The sequence below is a fragment of the Alnus glutinosa genome, chromosome 1 (genome assembly GCF_958979055.1).
Source record: "Alnus glutinosa chromosome 1, dhAlnGlut1.1, whole genome shotgun sequence".
Taxonomy (NCBI): domain Eukaryota; kingdom Viridiplantae; phylum Streptophyta; class Magnoliopsida; order Fagales; family Betulaceae; genus Alnus; species Alnus glutinosa.
In genome coordinates, this window is record NC_084886.1 from 42,310,646 (window position 1) to 42,336,958 (window position 26,313).

The 26,313-nt window shown below is 35.6% G+C and overlaps 3 protein-coding genes across 4 annotated transcripts; all 3 read right to left on the reverse strand.

The window, feature by feature from the left end:
• Positions 1-347: 347 nt before the first annotated feature.
• On the reverse strand, positions 348-1,508 carry LOC133858944 (2-hydroxyisoflavanone dehydratase-like). Its single transcript, XM_062294391.1, has one exon. The coding sequence runs from the start codon at positions 1,451-1,453 to the stop codon at positions 464-466; it is 990 nt and encodes a 329-aa protein (XP_062150375.1). The 5' UTR covers positions 1,454-1,508; the 3' UTR covers positions 348-463.
• Positions 1,509-8,266: 6,758 nt separating this feature from the next.
• LOC133863200 (2-hydroxyisoflavanone dehydratase-like) lies at positions 8,267-9,620 on the reverse strand. The gene is made up of 2 exons (XM_062299172.1): positions 9,181-9,620; positions 8,267-8,826 (listed from the first exon to the last, which is right to left on the reverse strand). Exons 1-2 carry the CDS (start codon positions 9,614-9,616, stop codon positions 8,285-8,287), a joined length of 978 nt encoding a protein of 325 aa, XP_062155156.1. The 5' UTR covers positions 9,617-9,620; the 3' UTR covers positions 8,267-8,284.
• Positions 9,621-12,716: 3,096 nt separating this feature from the next.
• LOC133882288 (ARM REPEAT PROTEIN INTERACTING WITH ABF2) lies at positions 12,717-26,101 on the reverse strand. Of its 2 annotated transcripts, none has more exons than XM_062321433.1 (20): positions 25,785-26,101; positions 25,489-25,646; positions 23,808-23,980; positions 23,599-23,719; positions 23,444-23,518; positions 23,229-23,323; positions 22,894-22,969; positions 22,457-22,564; positions 17,639-17,767; positions 17,453-17,521; positions 17,164-17,223; positions 16,822-16,945; positions 16,553-16,692; positions 15,453-15,516; positions 15,214-15,293; positions 14,784-14,848; positions 14,584-14,701; positions 14,222-14,346; positions 13,072-13,321; positions 12,717-12,972 (listed from the first exon to the last, which is right to left on the reverse strand). In XM_062321433.1, the coding sequence occupies exons 1-19, from the start codon at positions 26,023-26,025 to the stop codon at positions 13,228-13,230; spliced, it is 2,115 nt and encodes a 704-aa protein (XP_062177417.1). In that variant the 5' UTR covers positions 26,026-26,101; the 3' UTR covers positions 12,717-12,972; positions 13,072-13,227. The 2 variants fall into 2 exon arrangements, with proteins under 2 accessions (XP_062177417.1, XP_062177409.1); XM_062321425.1 differs by having other exon boundaries at positions 22,894-22,987.
• Positions 26,102-26,313: the final 212 nt, after the last annotated feature.

Consider the following 26,313-nt stretch of genomic DNA (forward strand, 5'->3'; position numbering starts at 1 on the left):
CCACCTCATTGTGAGTGGGGTTGTGCCAAAGTTGCGATGGGTTTGTATATTTATCATTTTCCTAATGTATTAATTACAGTGTCGGAGTTCATTTCTTTTTGTTTTTATATTTATATTTTTTTTTGTTATTTTTGAGTTCATAATTGACATGCTTAAATTAAGCCACGTCAACAAAAAAAAAAAAATTTACAAGAACCTTAAGTGGATGGTCATTTTTACGAGGATTCAGTCTTTTTTGTAGTGTTAATTACTCAAATTGTAACAAGTATGTTATTTTATATATATAAATATATTAGTTAGATTTTAACAATTTGGGATTGGAAATTATTTAAGGATATATCTTCAAATAGATAAGTAATTTTTTAAACCACACATTGATAAATCAAACTAAGGCGTGAACAATAAGAAAACAAAAGTACAATTACCATTTACCTCCCCCTCAGAAAAAAAAGAAAAAAAAAAGTTACTTCAAGAAGGAAGCCAAGCGTTTGATCAAATTCTTTGCATTCTCACTCCCAAATTTCAAGACATGGAAAGCGTGATCCTCCCCGTCCACTTGAACCAATTCAACTTCTCCTTCCCAGTTGCTTTTTCTGACTTGATCATAGTAAAAAACACCTCTCTCCCTCAGCTCATCCTTCTCCGCCACGACTACGAGCAGTCGAGAACACCCAAGTCCGGCCAAGCTGGGCGCTCCTGGACCGGTGGGATTGATCATTGGATTATCAATACCACCAGGCGCCGCTGGATAAGTAAAGTTCCAGACCACGTGCGGCAAAGGTTTCTCATCAGGTCCTGCACTCGGCTCCGACCCTACTGGCTTTGAACCCCAGAAATAAGGGTGGGTAAGAAAAGTTCCTAAAATCTTAACACCTCCATGCAAGCTCTCATCGCCGGCTCGCATGGTAATGTTATGCGCGATGTTGGCTCCGGCACTGTCACCGCCAATAAAGACTCGTTTAAAGTCGCCGTGATTAATCAGCCACGGCTCTTCATTGACAGTACCGTTGTCGATAGAGTGCGAAGCGGAAACAACCCATTGCAGGGCCGCCCAGCAATCTTCATAAGCGATGGGGAGACGGTGCTCAGGAGCTAGCCTATACTCCACCGACACAGCAACCACTTGAGCTTGAGCGACCAGACTGTTGAGGAACTGCTGGTGGTCGGAGGAGAAGGCAGATTCTATGCAGAAGCCTCCGCCGTGGAAGTAGACCAAGACGGGGAGCTTTTGGTTTTGGGCGGCCGTTTGGTCGAGTGTAGGGAGGTAGAGACGAGCAGAGATGGAGGGGTCGTGTGAAATGGTGATATCTTTTGATGAGACTCCAGTTTCTGGGTCTTGGTCAGGCGATGGGGCCACATAAGGAGAGCCGATGAGTCGCTCAACTGAGCCGTCCTTGTAGATGCGGACGAAAGGGTGAAGCTCTGTGTCTACCTCCTTTGGAATGGAACCCATATGTACGTGATATGCGAGAGGTGTTGATATGTGAGTGGAAGAAACACGCCTGCTCATGGTTGTACTTAAAGCCTGGCAGGCATTTCCTAGCCTATCTACCTTTCTCCTTTAATACATATTTAGAGAAAGAAATGGCATCCTTGAATTCAGTTGGTGCCTTAACAAAAAGAAGCTAGCCCTTGAAAGTTTGTTGGACTAGCTAGCTTTTAGTTATCCAGATCGATTCCAGACGACGAAACTTGTTGTCTTTGTTCTACTCGATCTATAAGTCTTCAGTTGAAAAGAAGTTTGAGACACGTTTGACCAGACGGAACTCCTACATTTAAGCAATAAATAGCACATTATAATCTCAAATCGCCTTTTTGACGCACCATGGATTTTAATTGAAAAATGCTATTTTCTCTACGTCTGTAAGTCAGTTTGTGAACATGAATAAGAAGAGTTCTATAATTAGTGTGTTTCAAATGAATGAATAAAGTGCTTAATTACCTTTCATTTTGAACATTGTTACCTCCAAATTGACTGTCATTCCTCCTCATACGACCTGCGCCGCATGTCACCTTGCGAGGTTGTTGACTATGGCAAGAGTATTTTTGATGAGTAAAGTTTCTTGCACAACTATTTTTTGTTATGATTAATTATTGAATTTATTTTTTTACATGTAAATTTTAAATATTTAATGGTTGATTAAAAAAAATATAATTAAAGTTAGTTATATAAAAATTATGTTAGAATTATGAAACAAACATTACTCCGTCTTAATAACCTTTCCTCCATTCTTAATAACCCTTTCTCTATTACAAGCTATGTAGCATTAAATGCCAACTGCCCTCGTGAGGAGAGAAGAGTGTACTCCCGTACCAGCTCCGGCGTGGGTTCTCCAAGAAAGCTGTTGATATATCGAGGTTTAAACCATTTTAATTAAGTAGGCTATGTAGCATTAAATGCGAACTGCCCTCGTGACGAGAGAAGAGTGTACTCCCGTACCAGCTTAAACCATTTTAATTAAGTAAATGGAGTGATTGGGTACTACGCAGCTTGGTGCGATTCTTTTGCAGTTGTTGAAATGGCGTTGCTGGACCATCTGGCCATGGACTGGTCAATACCCGAAATGAAGTACTGCTTGGGCGCCCAAGCCCGGGGGATAAAATTTGTGTATCAACCAGCTTGTTGTGTAGAGTGTGAGTTTGTTAGTCCAATACATCATACATGACCACCTTTTTTTCTTTTTCTTTTTTCTATTTTTTTTTTTTACTAAGAAATTTTTTACCATTAAGCAATTACCACTTTTTAAATATCTTTATTTATTTTTTTTTTCTAGATTCATTGCATCTCCATCACATAGTTGTCTGCTCATCTAACAAAACTTGAATAATTTGCTTTAAAATAATAATTAAGATTCTAAAAATACCCTAAAAAATCTAGAGGATCTTGATTTGCCAAATTATAGAAGTCTGAATGAGGATTCAACCCTCTAGATTTGCTAGGTAACTTCAGGATAACCTTAAAATTGTAACTATTATTTTATGAGAGCTGCAACCTTGTATTTTCGGGTCCATATATGGTTCGTCTTTTTTTTTTTTAAATTAATCATTAAATTTATGAATCTCACAAATTTAATCGTTGATTTCCAAAAAAATTGTACGAAATTGTACAACAGATAGACTAAAGATGTAAAAAAAAAGTATTTCCCTTATTTTATAATTAAATGGTTAAGACTTTTTCATCTTAATATTTATCACCCACTAGAAGTCTAGAAGATTCTTAATTAATTTTCTTTTAATTTTATTGTATCTCATCAAGTAATATATATGTACTTGAGATAACAAAATTTGAACCATTTAATTTTAAAATAATGTTGAGAATTTTAAGTAGTCCACTATGCGTTTAATACACAATACTCAATAAGGGTGAGTCTGATGCTTGCTTCTTCAAAAAAGTATTTGTTCATTAAACAATTTAAAACTCTCCATGTCTTTATTAAATCACTTAGAGCCCTTTTAGTTTATGGAATAGACCTTTATTTGGGAAGGATATATTCTAAGGAATAGTTATTCTCTTACGAAAATGAATACTCATTCCTCTTGAAAATGAGAGAAATAGACAATATTTTCTGGGAAAAAAAAAAATAAAAAATTTTTATTTTCTAATTTTGTTATATTTTAACCGTTCACCCCGGTGAATTTTGGGGGTGGTCGGCTACCCACAAAAATTAAACCTTTTTTTTTTTTTTAATTTGAGGTTTAGAAAAAAAAAAAAAAAAAATCATGTGAGGGGTTAGTAATTTTGATTCAATACCAATTCTGCATACCGAACAAGGCCTAAGGCTCATTAATAAAAAAAAAAGCATAGACAATAATAGAAATTACATTATTGATTTTTGAGACAAGAAGAGGGCGCTCATTAATCCAAAAACATGAAATGGATTTTTTTATTATTATTATTTTATAAATATCACTGAGGCTCCATTTGTTTTGACGTAAATTGATTTTTGAAAAATATTTTTTGTAATTTTTGGTGTTCGGTGCGACGGAAAATAATAGTCAAACCGAAAACATTTTTGGTTTGACAAAAAAATATTCTTTAATTTTCGTAAAATTGTTTTCATTTTTTAAAATGGTAAAACATTTTCCGAGTTTGAGCTTCTCTTTTTCAAATAACTAGTTTGAAGTTCGCTAGACCACCGCCAAAGGTTGCATACTGTTTTTCACCGTTGCTCATTTTTTTTCGTACGAGTTAAACACCTAAAAATATTTTTAAGAAAATGTTAAAAAGTATTTTTTACGGAAAACATTTTAATTTTCGGGTAATAAACTTCATCAAAACAAATTCTAATTGTTGTATGTGTAAACGATATCCCTGCCAGTTCATCTAATTCAGTTTCTCCGTGACAAGCTTATGGTTTGTTCCGTCCCCATCAGCTTGCGGGGGGCTGTAAACGATATCCCTGCCAGTTCATCTAATTCACGTGCAGAGTCATCATGTCCAGATTCATTATCACGTCCAGCTTCAGTTGAAGACTTATTCAAATAATCTCTAACTAATGGATAACATCTAGAAATAGGATTCTGTATTTTTGAATTTGAATTTAGATAGATTAGAATTCTGTTTTTGTAATTCAAACTTATGCTAACCTACTCTCAATTAATCAATTTTGTCAAGATAATGCTTGCTTCTTTATTCTCAATGGTTCTCATTATTTTGTTAAGGACAACCGCACGGGTCTCACCCTCCTAGAAGGCCGGAGTGAAGGAGGTCTCTACCCAATTCAGTTGAAATCATTTCCCGTCAATAAGCAGCATGCCTTGACTGCTCTCTTAGGTGTCAAGACGTCTGCCGCTGTGTGGCATTCCCGCCTTGGTCATGCTTCTCAGCCAATTGTGTCTCAAGTTCTCCAGCAGTTTTCTCTTCTGGTCAGTGGCGTCAAACAAATGACTGGTGTTTGCGAACCTTGTCAACTCGGCAAAAGCAAGCGACTTCCATTTCAATCTTCTCCTCGAGTCTCTATGTGTCCTTTAGAACTCATCCATTCGGATGTTTGGTCATGTTCTACAAAGTCTTTAGGAGGTTGTTCTTATTATGTTTTATTTATTGATGATTTTTCAAGGTTCACTTGGTTGTATCCCATTCATCATAAATCCGATGTTTTCTCTGTTTTTCTGCAATTTAAAATCCTTGTGGAAAACCAATTCTCATGTTCTATTAAACAATTTCAATGTGATGGTGGTGGGGAATATATGTCAACTCAATTTAAAATTTTTTTGGTCACTCATGGCATAATTCACCGCATTTCTTGTCCTCACACATCACAACAAAATGGTGTGGCTGAGCGTAAACATCGTCATATTATGGAAATGGGATTATCATTACTTGCACAATCTCATCTCTCCTCCATATTTTGGGTTGATGCTTTTGCTACATCAGTTTTTATCATAAATCGTCTTCCTTCTCCAATAATTGACAATGTCTCTCCCTACTTTAAACTCTTTAACAAAAGTCCAGATTACTCCCTGTTTCGTTCCTTTGGGTGTTCCTGTTTTCCTCTTTTACGTCCATACTCCACTCATAAGTTAATGTTTAGGAGTAAGCAATGTATTTTCTTGGGTTATAGCAATAATCATCGTGGGTATCGCTGTCTAGATCCGGTCTCTCGCAAGGTTTATGTGTCAAGGCATGTAGTATTTGACGAATCCAGATTTCCTGCTGAAAAAGGTGTCCTCTCTCCTGCCACTCCAGGTTCAGTATCTTCTGTCTCTTTTCCTATTTTTTCTAACATTCCATCTTCATCTTCAGTCCAGATTCAGCCTGTGAACACCGATACACCTCCAGCACTACACGCCTCATCTTCACCTCTACCGAGTGATACTTCCTTACATGACATGTCTCCTGCTCTCCAGGTTTCTTCTCCTATCATTTCTTCATCTTCTACACAGGATACTTCTCCTCAAGATTCTTCCCAACATGTTGAATCCTCTGATCCAATTATTTCCCCACCTCCTGACACTTCTTTAGCTCCTATTTCCACTCATTCCATGCTCACCCGCTCTAAGACAGGTCATTTGCAAACTCGTTCCTTTCCTAATTACACTTCATTCTACTCCACGGTCACTTGCTTGAAGAAGTATTTATGGAACAACCTAAAGGATTCATTGATCCTCAATTTCCCTCTCATGTTTGCAGGTTGCACAAATCTTTGTATGGCCTTAAACAAGCACCGCGAGCTTGGTTTACACGCCTTTCTCAGACATTATTGGAGCTTGGATTTGTATCTTCTTTGGTTGATAGCTCCTTATTTATACTTCATCGCGGAAATGTGCATCTCTACTTATTGATTTATGTAGATGATATATTATTCACTGGCACATCTACATCCCATATTGCCTCTATTATTACTCAGCTTCAACAGGTTTTTAAACTTAAGGATCTCGGCAACTTGCATTATTTTTTGGGAATACAAGCTGTCCGTTCTTCTCAAGGCTTACATCTAAGGCAATCAAAATATATTTCCGATCTTCTATCCAAGTCCAATATGTTGGGTGCAAAGCCATATTCCTCTCCATGCCTTGCTGGTTCCAAAATGTCCACTGCTGATGGTGATCCTTTATCTCCAACAAACATTACTACCTATCGCCAAACAGTGGGGGCTTTACAATATTGTACTTTAACACGTCCAGATATTGCATTTTTTGTCAACCAGCTATGTCAACACATGCATCACCCATCTACTCTCCATTGGACAGCGGCAAAACGTGTTCTACGTTATCTCAAAGGCACTATTGACCACGGCTTATGGTACACCAAAGGACCCTTGACACTTCAATCTTTCTGTGACTCTGACTGGGCGGGTAATCCGGATGATCGTCGCTCCACAACGGGAATTGGCATAGCTTTGGGATCATCTCTCATTTCTTGGACTGCCAAGAAACAATCTGTGGTTGCACGTTCTAGCACAGAGGCTGAATATCGTGCCATGGCCATTGCCACCACTGATCTCTTTTGGTTGCGAATGTTATTTAAGGATCTTGGTATTCCATTATTTGCTACTCCACGCCTTTGGTGTGATAATATTGGGGCTCTTGCACTTGCTTCTAACCCCGTTTATCATGCTAGGACTAAGCATATCGAAGTCGACTACCACTTCATTCGTGAGAAGGTGCTCAATGGCGATATCTCCATCAAATACATTAGCACACACGATCAAATTGCAGACATCTTCACTAAGGGTCTGAGTTCATCCAGATTTCAGTTTCTCCGTGACAAGCTTATGGTTTGTTCCGTCCCCATCAGCTTGCGGGGGGCTGTAAACGATATCCCTGCCAGTTCATCTAATTCACGTGCAGAGTCATCATGTCCAGATTCATTATCACGTCCAGATTCATTATCACGTCCAGCTTCAGTTGAAGACTTATTCAAATAATCTCTAACTAATGGATAACATCTAGAGATAGGATTCTGTATTTTTGAATTTAAATTTAGATAGATTAGAATTCTGTTTTTGTAATTCAAACTTTAGATAGGTTTGTAATTCAAACTTTAGATAGGATTACATGTAACCTAGTCCTCTATTTATACCCTTCTATACATCAATGAAGATTATTGAAGTTCAAAATCTTATAGTATGTGATTACAGCCGGAAGCAATCCTGATGGGGGGTTTTGGCATAATAAACACTCTTTTATTACAGATATCAAGCTCAGCTTTATTTGCAATCAATAATAGAATATAATTTTTTTTTTTAATTTGTTTTGGCGAAGAATATTTATAAAAAATATTTTTTGTATTTTTTGTAGTTTAGTATGACTTAAAATGAAAGATACTTTCAGTTTGACAAAAAAAAAAAAAAAAAACTTATTCAGTTTCAGAAAATAATTTCTTTGTTTTTAAATTTTATAAACCATTTTTCAAATTTGAGTTTCTTTCTTCTCAAACCATCAAACAACTATAGGTGGCTGTCAAAAGTCACCGTCACGTTTTTTTGAAAAATAATTTTGTTAAGATATTTTTTTTATGGAAAACATTTTACTTCAAAACAAGACAAACTGGGTTTTGGTTGTATTGTACGTGATTTTCATGGAATGGTGCATGCTGCTTTTCGTCATTCGGTAAATGTTTTGGTTGATCCGATGGCAGCAGAGGCTCTTTCGACTCTTCAAAGAGTGGAATTCTGCAGAAACCGAGGCTACACAAGACTCATTGGTTGTACTCCGAGTGTATTAGGATTTAGGAAAGGATGTTTTATAAGAGATTTCATCTATTGATTCTGTAGAGCTTTTCATGTTATCAATGAAATGAGTAGTACTACTTCTTAAAAAAAAAAAAAAAAAACGAAAATTACTGGCGGAGAAAAGCAGCCAGGCGTTTGATAAAATCGGATGCCTTCTGAGTCCCAAATTCCAGTATATGAAAAGCATGCGTCTCTCCTTCCACTTCCAACAGCACAGCCTCTCCTTTCCACCCACTTTCTACGACCGCGTCATAGTAAGCAACACCTCTATCCCTAAGCAGATCATTCCCAGCAACAGTCACAAGCATCCGAGAAGTCCCAAGTCCAGCCAAGCTCGGTGCTCCGGGAACCAAAGGATTCACCATTGGATTATCGATACCACCGGGCGCCCCCGGATAGGCAAATTCCCAAACCAAAGCCGGCAACATTTTCTCTCGTTCTACACTCGGCTCTGACCCTATTGCCTTTGAACCCCAGAAGTAAGGGTGGGTGAGATAAGCTGCTGAAATCTCAACACCACCAGGCAAGCTCTCAGCGCCGGCTCGCATGAGTATGTTATGTGCAATGTTGGCTCCTGCACTATCGCCGCCAAGAATAAATCGATCAAAGTTCCCATGATTCACCAACCATGGGTCTTTATCTTCGATACCTGGTAGAATTTAAATTAAATTAACTTTAACCTTTTGGATAAGTCATGATTTATAATAATTTTAAATATTTAACTCATATTCTATTGTGTTGATGAGACAGCGTTCATCAATCATCAGCTCTTGTATTAGCCTCTAAGAAAAGAAAAAATTCAAAGATTGATGGACACTACACATTAATCTAATGAAATGAGAATTGGGTCTGTTGCATTACTCAATAATTTAACATAATATTAAAATAAATGACATTGAGTAAAGCAACATACTTAACTCTTTATCCGCTAATGTGGTTGTGCCTATTAACGATTGTATTAGCTTCTATTAAACTTTTCGAATAAGGAGTGATTTAATAATACCGGTATCATCAACTGCGTGGGATGCAATCCATTGGAGGCCTGCCCAGCAATCTTCGTAAGCAATGGGGAGAAAGTGCTCAGGAGCTTGCCTGTAATCCACCGATACACCGACGACTTGAGCCTCAGCGACCAAGCTGCTGAAGAACTGGGTGTGGTCCCTACAGAAGACGGACTCATGGTTAAAGGCTCCGCCTCGGGTGTAGTACATGATGGGAAGCTTTTGTCGACGGGTCTGGTCGAGTTTTGGGAGGAAGAGGCGAGCAGAGATGGCCGGGTTCTTTGAAATGACGATGTCCTTTGTTGCGACTCCTGTTTTTGGGTCTTCAGGCGTGGGAGCCACGTAAGGAGAGCCGTGTAGTCGCTCGACTGAGCCGTCCTTGTACTTCCGCACCCATGGGAGACACTCCACTTCAACCTCCTTGCCGCTGGAAGCCATGTCGATCGGCGAGAGAGGAAGCAAATTGTAAAATCGGTGCAATTAATACGATATGAAGATATGCTAAAGTCACGTAACATTTTCCAAGTTATATAAGGAACCAAGTGAGATAAAAAAATTTGGATCCTAATTATATTTCTTGTGGTAGTTTTAGGTACATCCAATTAATATTTTCCAAATTATATGGAGATTAGGATCTTCCAGATTTTCTATTAGGATTCTACGGTGAAGCTTTTCAAATCCTTACAATTATTTTTTACTTTAATATTTCAGATTTTGTAAGATACAATACATGCATTCAGAAATGATAATAATTTAAAGAGAACTACCCTTATACTTTTTTTTTTACACATCTTCGTACAACAAAGTTTTGAATTTATCATTGAAAATGTGAGACCCAATGACTACAAATTCAGTGATAAATTTGAAATTTGGTTCTACGAAAATGTGTAGAAGATGTATTTATATCATTTTTCTCCTTAAAAAATAATAAATACTAAAATGACAAAATCTCAACGAATTTAATATAATAATTTATTAAATAGTTAAGATTTTTTATTTGCTACAGTGTTCGGTTTTTCAAAAACAAATCAAATTTTATTTCATTTTTTTATTTTATCCCAGAAAGTCAAACTATGGAAACATCGTTCGCACACTAAATTATAGTTGAATTTGTTATGAATGCATTCATGCATTTGATGGATGACCAAGTAGTTTCATCTATTGAAATTCTACACATTTATGTCATCTTTTAGAATTCCATAACATTCATGTAATACATTGATCCCACTTTGTCTATGTCTATAAAAGGGAGTATTGGGTACTTTGTAAAATACACAATAATAGAAAAGAATCATACATAGTTCCTGAAGAACTAGTTTCACATATTGCTGCCTCTTTATATTGTTTTATTATTTTCTTTGATTTTACAACAGAATTCAAATTTTAAAAAATTGAATATCCAAAAGAATCCCAAAAGTACCTTACGAAACTTAAAAGGATACTTACCACCCCAATCCCAATCGTTCTAAATTTAAAGGAATGGGGTTTAAAGCCACATCATTAAACAAATTTAGTAACCTAACTAATGCTCTTAATTAGCAACTAAGGGAAAAGAAAAACATAATTATACTTCAAATTTGATTATCTTTAAATTAAATGTCTCAGATTTTTTTCTCAACATTTATTGCGTTTAAAATATCATTAATGTTTCCTTAATTTATTATATCTTACAAAATATGAACATTTTAATGTAAAAATCATTCTTAGGATTTTAGAAAGTCTACAGTAATTAAAAACCTAGAGGACATCGATATAGTGAAACACAACACATTTTTCGGCGAGTAAAATTAATGAGCGAAGAGATGATTGTGTGTTTTTTTCCATCACATCACACCATTTTGTCAGTTGCAAACGAGTAGGAGATGACATTATCCGATCGGAAAACTAGATGTACAGGTTTTCCCCCCTTCATTCATGGTAAGACAATTTTGTATGCACCGGAAAATATGCAAAAAGTTCAAACAAGAAATGCTAGGATATTTTCGAGTGTTCTCATGCAATGATATAAATGTAATTAAAAAAATTATATCTATGTCCTTTTGGATGGCATAAATGTAATTTTTTAATAAAAAAAATTACATTTATGTCATTCCAAGAGAATACCAAGAGATGTTCTAGCATTCCTCTATATATATATATATATATATATATATATATATGAAATAAGGATGGAAAGTTTAAAAAAGAAAAATTAGATGTAAAAATGAGAGAATTAAAAGATACTCGGTGGCAAATGTTAAAATAAATAATAAATACAAAATTAGTTCACGTGGTCAGGCTTTTACAAATAGTTTTTTGAGTTTAAAAAAGTGAATAAAAACTTCATGGAGCAAGAAATAAATAAATCAATTGCCGTTAGATATTGACATAATCTGTTGATGTGTCACATTAGTACCAATCATAATGTGACACGTATCACTTATAATAAAAAATAAAAATTGTAATAAAAATAAATAATAATAATAAAACACGCAATCTGTTGATGTGTCACATTAGCACTAATCATAATGTGACACGTATCACTTACAATAAAAAAATAAAAATTGTAATAAAAATAAATAATAATAATAAAACACGCAAGAAGTGGTTCGGCTGCCCCATATTTGCAAATCCGAACTTCTCTATTACAGCAAATTATGACTGCAAAACACAATGGAAAAATTGCAAAGTAACCGAAGATTAAAAAGAATGAGAAAAAGGTAGAATTGCAACGTTTGAAAAAAAGATAAATCAATTCATATCAGTTATGGATCATATCCTTCCCGACATAGGTTGTTAAACATCTTTTGATCCTGAGATATGTTACATACACACATGTGAGTCCCACAGATCCAATGATTGATTTAAAAAAGTGATGTACAAGTGATGTGCAAAAATCATTTCTCTTTGATCCTAGTGTGGCGCATCACCAGCTTAGGCTAGGCACGCTAGCGCATACCTCTGGTGGGTTTGTGTCAGTCAAGAGTTCTCATGCTCTCGTGACCAGCCAAAGAGCCCCCAGCGCTGCCACCGAGGAATTCACATGAGGGTGCACCAGCCGAACCAGTTTGTGGTATCTATCGGTGATCTTGCCAGTGGTTGCAGATGCCAGATGGGTCATCCCTGAGGCCAAGCACAATGTAAACATCAACTTGGCAAAGGTTCTTCTCTTCTTCTTGGTCATGGTTGTGAGTTGGACTCTGTAGGCGAAGCAATAATTGTAATCAATATTTTTTAATTTTTTTTTTTATTATGATAATATTACACATTAATGAATTCTGTTAACTTCTCTTACAGGAATGACCTACTCAATTTTTTTTAAAAAAAAAAAAATTATTTGTGTGAATGTTTAATCCCTTTTTAAAACCCAATTAGCTATTTGTCAAAACATGAACCAATGGAAGTTGACAATGTTCTGCAATTTGAAAGGTGTTCTGCCATCGGGTCCAACCAAACAACCATATTTGTATCCTCACTTGATATTAAACCACACCCAAAAAAGTATTGATTGACCATGGCCAATTTCAAGGATTCTAGTGCCTTTGAGACGCAGGATAAGTTTGCTCTAAACATTCTTAATTTGTAGGTTCTCATTTAAAAAAAAATAAGCATAATGTTTAACGAAATATTACATCATATCCCAGGCATTGAATTGAAGAACCTAATAGATTCAGTCGCTGGGGCTTTACTTTATAATTTTCTCCGAACAATTTCTCTCAAATCTTTACAGAGGAAATCAATGGCAATACTATAAAAGATAGCCTTCAAAGTGAACTTAAGCAGCCTACTATTATTGCACAAAGATGCCAAATTCCCTACACTTGAGATAACACATCAAGTCATATAAACCATCATAGTGCATAAAGATGATAATATTCGTGAAGGTAAATATTCCCGGCACAGAAGAAACTTACAGTGTATATTCACAAGAAACAGGACTTTGGCCTCAGAAAGTTTAGGAACCTCACTACAATCAACAAATTAGAACCTTCGACTGGCTCGTCAACAGGAACTACAATTTCTGTACATCGTATTTGGTTAGAGATCAAGAAGAATATAAGGGCAGCAATCTACAGCCGCAAGTCATGTAGGTTATGCTTAGTAAGAGCTTTAGCAAAGTAATTACGAATCTCTGGTATTATACGCTGGATCAGATGAGAGTGCCTGCAAATTCCAGCATAAGAACAATTTAAGCAGATGCCAAATAAATTTGAGTCTAGAGCTTTAGCTTATGATAAATATAAATTCTGCAATGGAAAAGTTCGAAACATCTACGGCTTGCCTGCTAAAAGCTGAGGATCCTAACTCCTGTGATACTAAATATGCTAGAACTCATGGATTTCTAACAATATTGTGAGTTTGTCACTGTTTATGAAAACAGCTTTATTGAAGTCTTAATCCGTCTTTTTTTTTTTTTTTTTTTTAATTTATACTAAAACAAACCCTCTTACTATCAATTTTTAACCGTATTAGGATTATAACAAAGCTTTAGCCATAACTTTCGTCACCAGTATTTATTTCTTTCCTATCTCCAAATTGTTCTCCCATCTTTTTTAACACCATAATTTTTTTCTCTTCTCTTTTTAAGCAATGAAATGTATCTCAACCTATTCAATTGGATCTCCGTTTCAAAACAGAACGCATAACTAATTCAAAAAGTTCCAAAGATCCATCATCAGCATGCTTCACCACTTTCTTTGTAAGCTGCATCGTTTACAGCAAAACTTAAAAGGAATAATTTGACATTTAAGATCTAAACTAATGTCACGTGAGCAAGTTAACGTCACAAGCAATAATGTAGTTAGGACTATGTGCAGGTGCAAGTATGCGTGGAGAAGAGCAGTCTTAGAACCCACAAGTCGCTAAAGCTGTTGATTAAGTGCTATTATTCTTTATATGATTACCTCCCATAAAACTTGGAAAAGTTCCCAAAATTATTCAAACTTTTTTTCTTAATGATTTAAATAGCAAAAGAAGCAAACATTATAGTTTTTCGTTTCTTTAAAATTGCCAATGGAACATTTAAGAAAAGCAGGAAAAAGACAGGTTGAAAGGAGCAGATACCCTGGCCTAGCACTCAATTTATCGAACTGCTCCAAGATAAACAGGATGCATGTGTGCCTCAATGAAATCGCATTGAAGGCTTCTGAAAGTTCGTACATGCTTGATACATTCTCCAATGATATATCCTGAGATTTATATTGAAAAGCCATAAAACAGCCACTTCACGATCCAAAAACGCATATTTATATATATATATATATATATATATATATATATATATATATATATATATATATATATATATGTGTGTGTGTGTGTGTGTGTGTGTGTGTGTGTGTGTGTGTGTGTGTAAAACGCATATTTATATATATATGTGTGTGCGCGCGCGCGCGCATGTGTATGAACAAAAATCCCTAGCTCACCTGTGCAATAGTATACTCACAAAGTCGCTTAAGTCCCTCCAAGAGATACTGATCAGCAGCTCTGAGGAGATCTTGTGCGATATCTAATGCAACATCTACAGATCCAGTGTATATGAATCTGTATAAAATGAGAAGTCAGTAAACTAAAATAGCTCACCAGTTACAGTTTTCTCAAAAAAGGAAACTACAGTGCATTAAACCTCATCATCAAGTGGAAAACCTCCCATCTAATATTTGGAATCTCTATGTCCCTTGCGTCCTTTTCCTGTAATACATATGAAACGGAATAAATTAAAATGTGTATTAATCAACACATCCATCAAAAGTTATATTCGAATTGACATTAAGAAAGAGACTAAAAGCTTAAAGAGCACAAAAACCAGAATCATCCCGGATTTACATCAAGTCACTTGTGAAACCAAAGGAAGTTCAATAATGCAGCTCTCTTTTCCAACAAAAATGAAGCTTGGGTACAATTTACAACAAGTTACTTGTGAAACCAAAGGAAGTTCAATAATGAAGCTCTTTTCTAACAAAAATGAAGCTTGGGTACACCTTACCACCTGCGGGGGAGGGGGAAGGAATAATTTATGGTCAAGACATGATATATATATATATATACATACTCACCCGATAACCACCATCAAACATTGCACGGAATGCATCTGAAGAAGCAAGCAGGCAGATTCTGTGAGCATTGAACCGTCTACCTGCAATAGAAAAAAACAAATACACCTAAGTATTCAATGAGCTCATTCATACTAACAAAAGTTTTATCACTTCAATCACATTACTCAGAATGTTTCCCAAAATTATGCAGCGCAGCTTGAAGTAGCTCAAACTTATATGAAAATAATAATTTTTCAAACCTTCAACTAGAAATGTAACGTCAGACAATGTAGGACTGTTTACATAATCCTCCCCTAGGTAGACCTGCAGGAAGGAATTGTCTGTCATCATAGGCAATTCAAACTTCAAGAAATTCTCGAGCGTATGAAACAACATCATGTACAAACGTTGGAGGTGCCATGCCCCAGAACTCATGCAGGAGGCAAACATGCACCAAGGGAGTAGGCATCAAGAAATTTTGCTTTTTCAATATGTGGAATATTCTTACAGATCGACATGGAATCCCCTAATTGATCCTACACACCCAAAATGCATCTTCAATCCAGCTTAATAGCTCATCGTCTAACCATTATTATTATTATTATTATTATTATTATTATTATTATATAAGTAATCGAGATATCATTAAAAGCAAAAGGTGCACCCAGGTACACATGAAGTATAGAAGAAAAAACACTTAGCTAAAGGGAGAAAAAAGAACAAGAAAATCATGATAACCAAGCACCACAGGAGATACAAATGTGCGCCTTTCGCTTTTAATAAATCTAAATTTACTAATTAAAAAAAAAAAAAACAAAAACAAAAACAAATGCAGCTATGGGTCCATATATTTATGCGAGCCATTATGTGGACTAAGAAGAAAGGAAAGCAGAAGAAAACTACAAAACCAATCACCAAAATTCCATAAATTTTCAGCCAAAATATAAATTGTAGGTTGGTAGGTCCTTAAAAACAGATCCCCAAGTGCATTCCATAGCAGTTTAACTAATATTAAGATGCCCAATGGATCCTAGCAGAGTAATAAGCAAACATAATGTCCAACAGTTGAAGCCATTGGTCAGTTAGAATCAGCGACTGAAATGGTATAATGAGCAAACACCCCAATTTAAGGCTTAGTTGAGTTGAGTTGAGATAATAAGCAAACATAATGTCCACCAGTTGAAGCCCCTAAATTTAAGGGGATGTATCTATTTGCTCTAACAAAATGGTAAACATGACCCATATGAAATTGTATGACATACTATTCTCTTACCATGCGTTTACATTATGACCAAAACACATGGATATTAATATTATGACAAAAGGCATGAACAAGTCAAGCTTAAGAAAGGAAACCTACCTGTGGCGTTGGAGATGGAGGAGCTGCATCAACAGGAGAAAGAGCCATGGCTTTGTTAGCCAACTTGTATAGAGCCATAGCACCATCAAGTTGCTGTTTAAGGCTAGTAGAACTAAGAAGCCCAAGAAGCAACTCCAACCCTGCAAGAAAGAGTAGTATAATCAGCAACTTTTAAACACCATGGACATAATTACTAGAAAGAACTTCCTGTGCAGGGAAATTTTTTTGACTAAAATAGACAAAAGGAGATTACTGAGGATATGACATGCCATTGTTATCAATAAATATGGTTCTCTGATCATCTGGGGAACAAAGATGGGCAAGAGCCAAAGAAACTCGTCTTTGGACAGCCTTCTCTGCCACACGCGTAAGATATAACAGATGGTTCAAAACCTGCATGGAGAACTTTTTTTTTTAAGTAAAAAGTAAAGAATAACTGCATGGAGAAAATTAAGGATGAGAACCTCAAACATATTGATCATAGATATTTATGGATACATACGAACAGATCAGTACACTATCATGCCTGGTACTCTGAAAGCAAATAATAACAACAACAATAACATAACAATAACACAGTTAAAACAAGTGAAATATAAGAAGACACTTACTCGTCCATGAATCTTCTCCTCTAATCTTTTCAATGTCTTGGCTACACAATCTTTTGTTGCCTACAGGTAAAATTATAATCTTGATACAGTTAAGATGCCCCACCAGGAAAGAGAAAAAAAAAAAAGGAAGAAAAAGAACAGTGATGTTCCTAGGTTCTTATGACCATTATGATAAAGAAGCAACCATGTTGAACTCTTGTTTGCAATATCGCATCAGTAGCATAAGGCATTTAAAGGAAACCTACTAAAGACAGCTCATGTTTGTAAATAAATAGAGACAAACACATACTTGAACTATAAACTCTCCATCCTGCAGCTTCTGAACACCTCCCACCCTAATAAAATCGGACACATTATCCTACAGGAGAAATGAATAGACACTATACAACATTAAAATGGTGTTTACTAATGACAAGTTGAAGCAATTCAAATTTTTGGGCCATTACAATATAAGGATTCATAAGTTATAATATACCTCATTATCTGCAAGGCCATAAAGAGCAAATGCAGCATTATGTTGCAAAGACCCATTTTTGGAATCAAGAAGCTTCAGTAACGGCACCAAACCACCATTGTGAGCTATGCCAGCTTGGTTGTGTGTATCCTGAAAGTAGAGACTCTCAACAAGCCAAAAAGAACTATGCCTATCAAAGCTTCAAACAGGAAATTTACTTGAAGCAATTATCTTAAAAAGCTCTTGATTATTATCATTTAAAAAAATAAAAAAAAAAATTGCTCAGAACGCATAATTAACAACTCCGTATTTCACTATTACAATAGAACTTGTTTAGTAATTATACATTTAGCGACAACAATTCAACATATGTTACACATGAGATATTGCAGAAAACCAACTCCAGCCAATCTGCTTCAGCACATGCATTTTAAAAGCCATATATACAAAATTTACAACACATTATACATGATTAAAAAGCGCAAGGGTGCAACCCAAGAGGATTTCAGTTCTTTTTGTTTTGTTTTGGGGGGGCGGGGGGGAAGTTAGAAAGCAACAGAAAACATAAACAAGCAAATTCCAATACCATTAGAAACCTGAAGAACTTGTAACTGTAGGAGAGAGTATCATAACTTCCCAATGATTTTCAGTTTAAGGGTGATATCATCTACTCAAACATATAACTTTTCAATTCAACTTATATTTCTATCAAAACATGATAATTCATCAATAATGGTAATGAAAATGCACAAATCCAAAAATTGTTGTAGAGAAAAAGAAAAAAAACCATTAATGCATTTTGCTGTTACCTTCCAACTTTGAAGATCCCAAGATTTATTTTGGGTCTCATGTGCAACGTCAAATTGGTCAAGTCTTGTATCACTTTGCATGCCAAGTCCTTAGAAGTCTAGGATTACATCAGTTCCTAATTTGGGTTTCTATTTCATGAGTTATGATTAGTTTTGTAATAGAGGCAGATTTTGCAATTTTTTATTAACTCATTCAAATTAAGGGCATTTTGATAATTGAGGCAAGTCTAGAACTTCTATACATGTCTAAGTGTCTTGGGTTTATTTCATCTGAGTCCATGTTAGTCTTTATTGGGATTTTATTAGGTCCTTGAAAACCTTAAATGCCTCTCAATCTATAACGACCACAATTTTAGGCTAGAGTAATTCCTAGGCCTAGTGGAGGTGGATGAACTCAGTGTTGTACATGCCCATTAGTATGATTGGTTTATCTTAATTAAATGGATCAAAGAACCCTTAAGGTATAAAATAGATATTTTGATTTAAAGATTTATTTTGAATGACTTAATTGGCTTAATGGTTAGAATTGAATAATATAATACATTATCACCCCAAGACACAACTCTTGACCACCTTTGTCAACGTGGCAATTTTTAGTTTTACTCTTTTTCTTTTCTTTTTTTTGGAAAAAAACTCTAAAGCGAGCTAGGGGACTACCTTACCACATGAGCAAGGTGGTCAGGAGTTGTCTTGGGGTGGCAAAAAATCATATCTCTTTCTAAATAGTTCGAGTTCAAATCTTTATAGAAACAAAATGGTGTTTTGAAGTTATTTTTCTTTATGGAAAATTTGTTTTCAAAAAAAAAAAAACACTAATACTAAAGAGACATGTTACATATACATCACTTGTACATCTTTTATACATCACTTTTCTAAATCAACCAATGGATCTATAGGACCCACATATCTTTTGTACATCACTTTTTTAAATCAACCATTGGATTTGTAGGACCCACATGTAAATCATTGTGGATCCTACAAATCTAATGGTTGATTTAGAAAAGTGATGTACAAATGATGTGCAAAAATAATTTCTCAATACTAAAACCCTAGCCGCCTATATGTATCATATATAATGTTGTTTTCAAATTTAAAGCAAGAATTTATAAGGAAATCTAATAATTATAAAATCCAAACTTTAAACTCAATATCATGAACATGTTCATCAACGTGTCCTCATTCATTAGTCACCAAATAGAATAGAATTAAATTCCTAGCTTTACAATTAAAATCATAAAATCTTCTATTTAAAGAAATTTAAGACATAGTCAAACTCATGCATAACCATAGTACGTGGAAATTTTAAAAGTCATAACTCTCAATGAATCTCTTTCCAAAACGCATGGATTGAATTGGTGTAAGATTTTGTCTTTCAAATTCAAGACCTTAACTAATTTGAGACAATAAAAGTTTCCTTTTAAGCACTTTCCATAATTATTTTCATTCAAACGGTTTTGACGAAAATATTTTGGTTTCAAAACTCCAAAGCTCACGTTGCTTATATGCCACCTTGGCAAATTCAATATGTAAATCCTATTTCTAAAATAAAATCTCAAGCATAGTGGTTTCAAGTCTCACGCACATTGGGCAGTAAATACCCCTCATTCTTTTCTTCCCTTTTTACCCTTGCAAAATTATATTAAAGAGACGAAACCCTAAAGCTGTGGGCAGCCGTCTTTTTCCTCTCGTCTCTTTCATCTACCACCAAGTATACAAACCTTGCTCTCGGAAGAGTAATTGTCAGCATATATTTTCCCCTAGCACCATCTCCTTCTCTCCCTTGCAATATTTTAATTCTCCTCACCTCTTCTCTTCATCAAGAACAATTCTCTTTATCTTGTCTTGTCTTTATATTTCATCACACGCAACTCGGTTCAAAGGTTGTAGTATTTCATTCTTTTCGTCTTTTTGTTGTAGTTCAACAGTGTCATCTTTTGTGAATGAGTCTTTTGATTGTTTGTGTTTGTGTAAATAAATGATTTTACTCTTAGTTTGGAACACGGCAGACATCTCATGTTTTCTCCTATGCATTTGCACCAAAAATAAATAATAAATAAAAACAGAAACTAACAATTTATATTTTGTGAAAGAAGGCTCCAGGTCATGGTTGAGAACAATATATGGATTTCCAGCAACTATTCTTTGTGCATTTAAAACACCGAAAACAGTTTCATAAACTGCGTACAAGATGAAAGATAATTATTTTGATGTAAGAGATTTTTGGAAACTTCATGATAGCCACAAAGTTTGGCTAGGTCAGAATCTTAAAGGTCTTAATTTTCCATTAAAACAATATTTGTTTTTATATATAAATGATGAATACCATATATTATGTTAACTATGTGAATTTCCATTAAACTAGTTTCAAGTTGCATTATTTTCGCATAGCTATTAAAGAAGTAGATGGTTGTTTAAATTTTGAAGCATTTGTTAAAAACACGCTTGGAAAGTGCATTTGATCCATTTAATCTAAGTCTTTGGGCCCAGATAGTGTTATAGGTAATTAAGCTTAATTGTTGTTAGAGTTGCTTTACGAATTTGGTACGTTTAGAGTGTTTTGGGTCATATCATTAGAGTCTTGGTTAGAAAAGACCAATTGGGTCTTCTAACTAAGATAGAATTACTAAGTTATTAATGTGGCCAAACATTTGGTTAAGGTAATTAGCAACGGGAGGTTCTGTACTTAGCTGGATCAAGAGGTAAGTAGATCCTCTGCTTCTTCTAAGGCTGTTTCGTGTCATGTTATCCCATTCATTATTTTTTTAGCACCATATATACGTATTTGTGAATAATTGTTTTATTTATGTATTGTGAATTTACCTTGCTTGCGTAAAAGGTTGCTAAAGAGCTTTTGAAATGAAAAGTTGTGAATTTATTTTGAGAAAGTTCTTAGATCGAAATATAATAAATTAACATTCTTGAAAAGTCCCCGAATTAGGAAGTCACTACTTTTAGAGAGTGATAAATAAAAGAAGTGTATAAATATAAAACCTTCATACACGTTACCCTAAGATGTACTAAGAGAAGTGAAAAGAATGAGAAAAGTCTTATGAAACGATGACACGTGTGGAGGAGATTATTTTGGCCAAAGAGAATTCAAAGAAAACATGGCTCAATACTAACACTGGGATGGAAGAAGAACCACTGAAGGAGGCTCTGCCAAAAGGTGGTATTCCATCAATAGTCACGCTAAGTGCACTTTGATTAATTAGCTAATGGGCAGGTTTGCGGCCACAGTGACTACCATGGTCGCTAGGACTGCAGTACACGGGGGGTAACATTGTACATGGACCCTATTATGAGAATATTAGTTATAAACAAATATTTTATATGTTTTGAGAAGAGAAATGTGCTTTATCGTAGCCTTACTGAAAATTGATTTTTTTTTAAAAAAAAGTGTATCTTCATTTAAATAGTGACATTTGTTTAATATGCTTTGAAGTGATTTCAAAGAAGAAAATGTTTTAAGAAAAAGGTTTTAAAATAAGAAGATTTTATCTTTACCTAAATAGTGTTATGTAATAAATATGCTTTGAAGTGTTACAAGAAATGAATCGCTTTAAGTGAAAGGTTTTAAAGAAAATGAATTTAACCCAATTGTTTTATGGTTGGAGATTTACTTACTGGGCCTTTTAGCCCATTCAATTTACTTTTTGATTTTAGGTGATGAGCAGGTTGAGCTAAAAGGCCAGAATGGGGGTAGGGTTAATTATTGAGTCCATTCACACTCCATAAAATTTTATTTTATTAAGTGTTTTACGAATCTTTATTTCCGTTATGATATTATTATAGAAATTTCAACCAAGCGTTTCTGCATTTTTCATGAAATTTTAAATTAACATCATTTTTATCATGCATTTATTTCCATATTTAGTTAATTGCTTTGTAAGCCTTATAATGCTTTGCACCTCTGAGAATACTAGTTGACAAACCTAGCCCTAGCCAGCTGGGGGTGTTACACAATCAGTCAAATAGTATCCATGAATTGTGATTTGAAGAAAGTAAAAAACATGCATAGATAAATGATAACCTGTGCCAACCTCCCCAATGCAAAAGCTGACATTTCCCTAAGCTGTACATCAGAAGATTGAAGCATCTCAATCAAAGGTCGGACAGCGCCCCTCTGTACAATATGAACCTGCAGAATTTTTAGTTTTTCAATAAAAAGAGATAAGCAAAAAGGAAACCAAATGGGATAAATAATAAATAACAACAATTGATGCATCATCAGAGAAGGTATGGAGCAAAGAAGGAAAATAATAAGCCATAATTAATCAACAAGCAAAGACAGATAGAAGGCAGATAGAAGGGAACAAAAAAGTTCGTAGTTACAAAACAACCATCTCAACTAGAAAAATTCTGTAGCCCATCATTTAGTTCAACTTCCTCTGTCTTCTCGGCAACAAAAAAACAAAGGAACTAACTCTAAACATGAAAAATTAAGCAAAACGCAAATATATAATCCACCTTGCAATCAGAATCAGTTGCAGCAAATTGTCCAAGTAATAAAGCTGCCTCTCTTTGACTCTCAGAGCAGAAGGAACTGTTACACAACATAAAACTTCTTTTTTGATAAGTAATCGATAATTATCATTAAAAGAGGCACCCCTAGTTACACAGGAAATACACAAGAGGATGCACAACTACACAACATAAAAACTTAAGAAGTGGCAAAATAAAGAGTTTTTTCTTTGCTTTTCTTTTTTTCTTTTTAAAGGTACAAGTTGTGGTGGATATACAACAGCTAAGCAAGAAAAGAAAAGAAAATACAATAAAAAAGAGAATCCAAAGTTGGGGCATACCTAAGTAGTCCAATAACAGGTTGCAAAGCTCCAGCAAGAAGAACTTCTTTCTTTATGTTGGGCGACGAGTGCACCAGATTTCCAATCACACCAACCTGGGAGCCATGAAAAATGATCTGATGCTGCTGATAATGTAAAGTGCAAACACCAAATTCCACACTACTATAAATTTCAATAGTTTATAATATAACTTGCATCCTCTTTTCAGATCCTACCGCTTCATAATGTATAGCAGTATCTTCAGATCGAAGCATTAGAATGAGGGTAGGAAGTGCATTGCATTCAACTATCTGCAAAGTCATGATGTTATGTGGTTTAACAATGTTCAACCTCATAAAACCAAATTTTCAATGAAAGAAAGGCCCAATACCTGGTTCTTATTTTCATCATTTTTAAATGCCAGGGTTCGCAATGCCCCAGCAGCAGCTCTTTGCACCTTTGTATCAGTGAATTCAAGCAATTCAACAAGAGGTGGAATCCCACCTTCCATCCTGCATATCCATATCCACTCCAGATGGTCACATAAAGGAAATGTTGTTGAATCCCAAGCTTTAAGCAGAGCACATAAAACAAGCAAACCTGACACGGGTTTTAATGCTGCTGTTCTCATGGGCAAGGTTGGTGATGGCATCAGCAGCTCTACGAATGACACTATTCACTGCACGAGAGCTAGAACAATCTTTGTGCCTCTTTAACAGATCCACAAGATGTGACAAGGCACCAGTGTAAACTATGAGTTGTTGATGCTCTGGCTGTTAACAGATAAAACAAAACAACCACAGATCAGCAACTACACTATTAGCATGAATTATTTTTAATATATATCCTAAATCATAATTTCCCAATAGCACAACTAACCAAGCAAGGTCAAACACAGAGGGATAATTAGAAGACAGGTGAGGGTGCAGGTCGATCAACAGCAGAATCATAAATGTAAGCAGAAGTCACCGAAGGGCAACCCAACTAGCCCTAATTAATATCCCACAAAACAGAAATAACATGGCTGATTCCAGACACGACTGGGCATCATCAACTTCAGGCATGTACCCTATTGAGCACTGCCACAATAACAGTGACGCAGATTCTCACAGAGCACGTGCAATTTTCACTCTTTTTTTTTTTTTAACAGCTACTCATTAATGCTTCATGCGTGTGAAATAAACCCAGTGTTACAAGTTAAATCATTTAACATAAAGTTCTGTATTATTGAGAGTCTTTAACGATTAGAGTTCCCTTCTAACCATGATTTTGGGGCCTTGGAGTTCCCCTCAAGTTTGATTAATAGCACGTTTATGACCAACAGTAAATGAAGGGCAACGTTCCTTTTTTTTTTTCTAAGATGTCTAAAGAAAACTACACACATATTTACAAACAAAAAAACAAATCTTGAATTAATTTTAACAAAACTTTGACATGTTATACACCAATTATGGTGTTTTTAACAAATACCATACATAACATAGCTACACCACTTTTGTTCACTAATAAATTAAAAACACACTTCGTCATTTAATAAAATTGTATGGACTCATAAATTTAAATATGATATGAAGCTTTAAATCTATCATCTTGACAAATGAAAGCTGTAAATCTATTATCACAAGAGATTTACATCACCAGCCAAAGTTTCTACCACAAGGTTTTTCAACGGCTGCCAATTAAAAAAATGCACCATTCAAGATGTAGAACATACAAAAGAATAAAAATAAAAATATGTGAAACTAAATGCAAACACAAAATTCCACGGAACAGCCAAAGACACCCTAATTTATATTTCAGTTGCAAATCCCCGCCATTCTTAAAATATAATTTTATGGAATTTATCAACGAGACGTATGATTTCCTATGATTCTTAAAAAATCATGAATACATCAAAAATCTTACACATGCCACAACCAAGAAATAAAAATACAACTATTGCTGCTAGACGGTGCATGCTATGAAGTAAGAAGAGTCGCACTAACTGATTTACTCACTGTAATTCAAACCTTGCAAAATCATTAGCGATAATCTTCATGTGTTTTCAACCATGCAGCCTCTATCAAATATTAATTACTCTTACACTAATCTTTTTCAAATTTAACAAAACTTGCAGAAAACTAGAGATCGCAAGCCATTAACAATAACTTCAATTCGCATCAAAACCACTGAATCGCTAAAAAGCCAAACCAGGATCTCACAAACTAAGCACAGAGCTAGGAAATTCAAACAACTAACAAGAAGATTGAGTAAAATTTGGAAGAAAAAAAAAACAAGTTACCTTCACAGCAAGAAGGCCTAGTGCAAAAGCGCTCCCCTTCTCGACCTCGTGCTCGTACGGCTTCGGACTCCGGTCACCTTCGGTTGACGGCGGCGCCTGAAGATGCTTCACCAGAGCCGGAACCGCCCCGCCCTCAACAATTACGTTCACCACTTCCTCTGCAACCAAATAAAAATCAAAAACTAACAAAAGCGCAAAAGAAATTCATAATTATGAAGAAGAGCGAAGTCCAGAAACTTCCAGAGACTAGAGAAGCGGAAGGGACTCGCAAATACGGCGAGATCGGATATACATACCGTTCTTCGCGAGCTCGGCGAGGACGTGAGTGGAGCGCTTGGCCGCCGCACGATCGGCCTCCTTCCAAGAGAAGGTGGAGTTGAGGATATTAACCTGCACACCAACCTCGGCGAGTAGCACTTGCCTAGCGTCCCCGGAGGGCACGGAGATCTGTCTCTCCTCTTCGATCTCCTCCTCCAGTTTCCTCTTCTGCCCCTTCCTCTCCGGGAGGCCCTCCTCTTGGCGCCTCTGATGCTCCATGAACAACAGCAGAGAGAGGCTGATCCGAAATGAAAGATTTGAATAGATGCGGAAGACAGAGACAGAGAGAGATATGAGGGTATTTTGGGAATAAAAAACAGGTTTTCTCTTCTTTCATTTCTTTCGCTTTTTTTTTTTCTTTTTCTTTTTCGGTGAAATGTGTCGGGTTAAAACCGGCCACATGATTTCCGGTTTCGGAACGTGTAGGAGGGAGGGTCAACACTGCGCACCTTTTTTCTTATTTGATTAACGGGCTAACGTGCGCTCCCGCCGGGGAGCGTAGAAAGG

Bases quoted from the DNA above. Each gene is read 5' to 3' on its own strand.
- LOC133858944 (XM_062294391.1), bottom strand. From the start codon at position 1,453: ATGGGTTCCATTCCAAAGGAGGTAGACACAGAGCTTCACCCTTTCGTC.
- LOC133863200 (XM_062299172.1), bottom strand. From the start codon at position 9,616: ATGGCTTCCAGCGGCAAGGAGGTTGAAGTGGAGTGTCTCCCATGGGTG. The intron at 8,827-9,180 runs GTATTATTAAAT...AAATTCTACCAG, and splicing joins CCACGCAGTTGATGATACCG to GTATCGAAGATAAAGACCCA.
- LOC133882288 (XM_062321425.1), bottom strand. From the start codon at position 26,025: ATGGAGCATCAGAGGCGCCAAGAGGAGGGCCTCCCGGAGAGGAAGGGG. The intron at 23,324-23,443 runs GTAGGATCTGAA...CATGGCTCCCAG, and splicing joins CTGCTATACATTATGAAGCG to GTTGGTGTGATTGGAAATCT. The intron at 15,517-16,552 runs GTAGGTTTCCTT...TCCTTCCTGCAG, and splicing joins CTCCATCTCCAACGCCACAG to GTCTACCTAGGGGAGGATTA.